At 69.5% G+C, this 5,516-nt stretch overlaps 1 protein-coding gene across 1 annotated transcript in view; it reads left to right on the top strand.

The window, feature by feature from the left end:
* The window catches only part of TRPM5 (transient receptor potential cation channel subfamily M member 5), a 19,574-nt gene that overhangs the window by 6,798 nt on the left and 7,260 nt on the right, over positions 1 to 5,516 (top strand). Inside the window, exons 4-12 of the mRNA XM_049614676.1 lie at positions 618 to 801; positions 1,939 to 2,003; positions 2,165 to 2,356; positions 2,565 to 2,667; positions 3,814 to 3,932; positions 4,161 to 4,520; positions 4,561 to 4,698; positions 4,770 to 4,893; positions 5,166 to 5,311. Coding sequence (XP_049470633.1) covers positions 618 to 801; positions 1,939 to 2,003; positions 2,165 to 2,356; positions 2,565 to 2,667; positions 3,814 to 3,932; positions 4,161 to 4,520; positions 4,561 to 4,698; positions 4,770 to 4,893; positions 5,166 to 5,311 — 1,431 coding nt within the window. The remainder of the gene's footprint in view (positions 1 to 617; positions 802 to 1,938; positions 2,004 to 2,164; positions 2,357 to 2,564; positions 2,668 to 3,813; positions 3,933 to 4,160; positions 4,521 to 4,560; positions 4,699 to 4,769; positions 4,894 to 5,165; positions 5,312 to 5,516) is intronic.

Below are 5,516 nucleotides of genomic sequence, written 5' to 3'. Positions count from 1 at the left end.
GGGGGGAGGAAAGGAGATGGAAAAAGGAGGAGGGGAGGGAGGAAGGGAGGGAGGAAGGGAGGGAGGAGGGGAGGGAGGGGGAGGTGGGGAGGGAGGGGAAGGAGGAGGCAGGAGGAAGAAGGAGTGGAGGAGGGAGGAGGGGAAGGAGGAAGGGAGGAGGCGTGAAGGGAGGAGGGAGGAGGGCAAGAGGAGAGGGGGAGGAAGGCGAGCCCAGCACACGGCCAGCAGGTGGCAGCATTGCTCAGGGAGCAGTGTGGGGAGGGGTCTGCCAGATTCCCAGCCAGCGCAGACCAGACATGGGGACCTGGATTCCAGGGCCCTGCCCAGGACTGGTTCCCAATGGACCCAGGCCCCATCCGGACACCGGCCCGCAAGCCTGGGTGACCCCGGCAAGTGGCCTCTGCCCCCCGCCCAGAGTCTGTCCGAGGCAGGGCCTGGCAGTCCCACGGCCCTGGTTCTGTCCAGAGGACCCACTGGCCGCTCCCCCCGCCCCACCCCGCCACGCCCCAGGGCCCCAGGCGCCGGCGGCCCGACCCTCCCTCCCTCTGGGGGTGGGGACAGGCCTGGGCAGAAGAACCTTCATTTAGGGCTCACGGTGGGTGGGGGGGGCGGTCCAGGAGGACAGCCCTGTCCACTACCCCGCGGCCGAAGGCAGCAGCCGGGGCCCCCTCTGCTCCCTGGACAACAACCACGCCTACTTCGTCCTGGTGGAGCCCGGGCCTCCCGGGAAGGGGGACGGGCCGACGGAGCTGCGGCTGACGCTGGAAAAGCACATCTCGGAGCAGAGAACCGGCTACGGGGGTGAGACCTGTCCCAGGGCGGGGGGGGGGGGGGGGGGGGTCGCGGGGGCACGGGGTGTGCGCATTCCGGGCTGAAGGCACTGAGCGTGCCGGAGCGTGGAGACCCGGCCTCTGGGGGTCTGGGATGGGAAGCGGTCAGTGCGTTGGTGGGGGCGCAGCTAGGAGTCTGGCCCCGCTGGGCAGCGACATTCCTGCCGGGTGACAGAGTTGCCGGTTTGTTCGCCTGCCCTGGGGCTCCCCGGGGCGAGAGGGGGGGTCTCGGGGCTTGGGAAGGAAACGGATTTGCACGCTTCGAAAGGCCTGGTTTCCTCTACCAGCCAAGCTAGCCACGAGGTACGCTGCCACCAGAGGGCAGTGTTGCCCAAGGAACGGGTGTGACTGTGGCCAGAGGTGGGTTTGAAAGCTGGGTTTCTAGTATTAAGAAATACCAGTGCGTAAGTAAAACTTATACACACGATACATAACTGCCTACGATATTTATAAACAGCTTAAATATGTGTTAACTGAGTATTCTTTAAGAATAAAAACACGGTCGAGGCCGCGTTTAGACCACGTCGGTGGGGGGGGGGGGGGCGCTCCGGCTCGCTGAAGCCTGGACGGCACGCACCAGTCTGTCCTCTAGATTCAACGAGGAGGCCGCTCTGGGAGTCAGAGGGGCCCGCTGCTCCCTGCCTCCCCAGCGTCCTCCCGCGTCGGGACTCTCGTTTCCGGCTAACGTTTGGGGGCGAAGCTGACCAAGGCCCCTCCCCTACTCTTTGGTTTGCTCCCGCGAGCCTGCAGGGCGATCGGCAGAGCTTTCTGCCATGACGGGAATGGAGGTGCTTGAAATGTGGCCGGTGCAGCCAGGGACTGAGTGTTTAACTTCGCTCACGTCCCTCTGTGTCTCAATATCTGTGAGCGGCCTACTGGGCAGTGGGGTGCGGGGCTGGCGTCCTTGTCCCCAAGCGAAGGGGCGCGTGTCTGTATGTGATATGCAGCCTGGAGCCCACACTTCACTAGAAAAAGCCTCCGGGCAGGTGTCTCCCTAGATAATGTTGGGGGTGATGGCCAGAGCCTGGGTGCCCACCCCACGGGGAGGGTGCCAGGGTCCCCACTTGCTCGGACACCTGGGAGGACTTGGCCGGTGCTCTGTCTGCAGGCACCAGCAGCATCGAGATCCCCGTCCTCTGTCTGTTGGTGAACGGCGACCCCAGCACCCTGGAGGTAGGGCAGGGGAGGGAGGTGGGGGCCTGGCGGGAGCCCCCTGGCCAGCTGCGGCTTCCTGCAGGGCCCTCCCCGGCCTGGGACGGGGTACCTGTGGCACGTGGGCCCAGGGCGGCCCCTGAGCTGACTCGGGGTCCACTCTCCCCGCCACGCCGCCTCAGAGGATCTCCAGGGCCGTGGAGCACGCTGCCCCGTGGCTGATCCTGGCGGGCTCAGGGGGCATCGCGGACGTGCTGGCTGCCTTCGTGAACCAGCCCCACCTCCTGGTGCCCCAGGCAGTGGAGAAGCAGTTCAAAGAGAAGTTTCCCGGAGAACGTTTGTGCTGGGAGGACGTCGTGCACTGGACCCAGCTGGTAGGGGCCCCCCGTAGGACGAGGCCCCCCTCCCGCTGGGCCGCCCCCGGGGGGAAAGTCCTGCTGGGCGTCTCCGTGCCCCCTGTCCACGAGGGAGGGCCCAGCCTCCTCCCTTCCCCAGCAAAGCCTCCAAGCCCGCTCTGGCTTCAGGCCCCTGGCCTGCCCCCTGCCCCCAGGGCCACTCAGGGCCTTTGTCCCGGTGTCCCAGCTGCAGAACATCACCTCCCACCCACACTTGCTCACCGTGCACGACTTCGAGCAGGAGGGCTCTGAGGAGCTGGACACCATCATCCTGAAGGCCCTGATAAAAGGTGAGGGCGCAGGGGCAGGGGTGAGCTGGGGCGCCAGCTGTGCGGGGCTGCTTCCCGCACCCGCCCCGTCCTGGGCCTCACCCTCCGGGATCTGACACGTGCATGGGGCCGGGCCACCGCCCAGGGACCACGTCAATCAGCAGCCAGGACTCCCGGGACGGCACCCCTCTGCTGTGCATGCGCGCGTGCTCACGCGTGCACCTGTGTGCGTCACGTGCGGGCGTGTGCCCGTGTGAGTGAGCGTGTGCCTGAGTGCCTGTGCCTGCGTGCGGGGCCCAGTGCTCGCCTTTCCAGCAGCACATGTAACAAAACTGGAACGACACAGGGATGGCCCCGGCTTCTGTGCAAATTTGTCCAGCGTTCTGTGCTCGACAAGTTTCAGTGTGACATATCTTGCTGTAACGTCAGAAACTGAAGTGTTCGATCCAGCGGCTTTTAGTACGTTTGCGAGTTGTGCGACCATCCCCACTGTCTAGTTCCAGAACGTTTGCATTGCCCCAAAGGCAGTCTGGCACCGGTCAGTCGCTGCCCGTTTCCCTGGCCCCCGGTGGCCACCAGCTCGCTTTCTGTGTGGACGGATTTGCCTCTTTGGGGCCCTTCCCGTCCGTGGGCTCCCGCTGTGGGCGGTGTTCGGCTCCCTCCTCTGAGCCCGTGTTTCTGCAGAGCATCCACGCTGCGGCCTGTTGGTGCCTCCCTGCTTTCCAGGGCTGAGGGACACTCCACGGAGCGGAGGGACCGCGCTGTGTCTCTCTGTTCCTCTATGACAGACCCTGTGCTGTCCCTGCCGTTTGGCTGCCCCTCAAGAGGCTTTTCATGGCGGGGACACGCCGTGCCGAGGGCCTGACCTCGGGCAGCCAGACACAGACCCAGGCCGGGAGGGGCCGGGGGGCCGGGACGCCCTCGACGGCGGGGGGCCGGAAGCTCCTCCAGACAGACCGTCCACCACCCCCCCCCCCCCGCTCTGCTCACCCTGTCCCGTCGGGGTCCCGGGAGCCATCATTTCTGCCGACAACCTTGCGGCGCCGTGGGCCTCTCGCCGTCACTCAGAGGGTGTGACGCGGGCCACGGCTCCACGGCTGCGGGTCCGGAAGACCACCGCGAGGGGCCCCGGGCTCGCCGCTCACCTCCCGCCCGCTCCGCCCGCAGCCTGCAAGAGCCACAGCCAGGAGGCACAGGACTACCTGGACGAGCTCAAGCTGGCCGTGGCCTGGGACCGCGTGGACATCGCCAAGAGCGAGATCTTCAACGGGGACGTGGAGTGGAAGGTGCCCGCCCGCCCGCCCGCCGGCTGACGCCTCCGGAGCCTCGCCTCTGGCCAACACAGGGGCGAGCGCCGAGCTGAGGGCCTGGGGGCAGGCGGCGCCCCGAGGGCCGCCGGCGGGGGGCCCCTTCTGCCCCATGCGGCCGACGGGGGGGGGGGGGGGCAGGGAGGCCACAGCTCCCGCTCACTCGGCCCCTCTCCCCGCCCCCGGCGTGTCGGGCGGCGGCCCCAGTCCCGCGACCTGGAGGAGGTGATGATGGACGCGCTGGTGAGCGACAAGCCCGAGTTCGTGCGCCTCTTCGTGGACAACGGCGCCGACGTGGCGGACTTCCTGACGTTGGGGCGGCTGCAGCAGCTGTACCGCTCGGCGCCCCCCAAGAGCCTGCTGTTCCACCTGCTGCGGCGCAAGCACGAGGAGGGCCGGCTGACGCTGGCCGGCCTGGGCGCCCAGCAGGCCCGCGAGCCGCCCGAGGGCCCGCCCGCCTTCTCCCTGCACGAGGTGTCCCGCCTGCTCAAGGACTTCCTGCACGACGCCTGCCGCGGGCTCTACCAGGCGGTGAGCGGGGCCCTGGGCCGGGCGGGGCGGGGCCGGGCCGGGCCACCCGGACGCTGACGGCCCGGTCCCGCAGGAGCGGGGCCCGGCCGGGCGGCCCGAGGCGCGGAAGGGGCTGCCGGACCTGAGCCGGAGGAGCGAGAACCCGTGGCGGGACCTGTTCCTCTGGGCCGTGCTGCAGAACCGCCACGAGATGGCCGCCTACTTCTGGGCCATGGTGGGTGGGCCCCGGACTGGGGCGGCGTGGTGGGCGCGAGGCGGGCGGCCTCCTCAGACCCCGTCTCCCAGGGCCAGGAGGGGGTGGCCGCCGCTCTGGCCGCCTGCAAGATCCTCCGTGAGATGTCCCACCTGGAGGCGGGGGCCGAGGGGGGCCGCGGCGGGAGCGAGGCCAAGTACGAGCAGCTGGCCCTGGGTGAGCCACCGGCCTGGCGGGGCGGGGCGGGGCGGGGCGGGGCGGGGCGCGGCGGGGCCCGGGGCGGGGCAGACGGGTACCCCAGGCCCTGGGCACACGCCGGGTCCTGCTACCCCCTCGGGACGTTTGGGGTGACTGACGGGGGCGGGGAGGGCCCTGGGCAGGTCGGGCGGGCGGGCCTCGGCAGCCCCCAGGGGGGGGGGGGGGGGGGCGCAGGGCAGAGGAGGGAGGGGGCGCCTGGGCGAGTGCGGGCGGCCGGCGCCCTCGGGCAGGCCTCTTCTCCGAGTGCTACCGCAGCAGCGAGGACCGCGCCTTCGCCCTGCTGGTGCGTCGGAACCGCTGCTGGAGCAGGACCACCTGTCTGCACCTGGCCACCGAGGCCGACACCAAGGCCTTCTTTGCCCACGACGGGGTGCAGGTGAGGGTCTGGCTTCGGGGAAGGCTGTCAGGGGCAAAGCGGACGGCAGACGGGAGGCGCCCCGGGTGCCCCCCCCCCCCCCCACTGCCCTCCGTGTCCTGGCCGTGCAGGGCAGGGGCTGCTCGGTTCCTGGACGGCACCTGCCTGGCTGCCCTTGTTGTCGCCAGCCCTTTCTCCACTTGGGGTCTCAGCGGAAGTGCTACCT

Source organism: Panthera uncia, chromosome D1, assembly GCF_023721935.1.
Source record: "Panthera uncia isolate 11264 chromosome D1, Puncia_PCG_1.0, whole genome shotgun sequence".
Classification (NCBI taxonomy): Eukaryota; Metazoa; Chordata; class Mammalia; order Carnivora; family Felidae; genus Panthera; species Panthera uncia.
The sequence above is the reverse complement of the archived record's forward strand: the minus strand, read 5'-3'. Positions and strand labels throughout refer to the sequence as shown.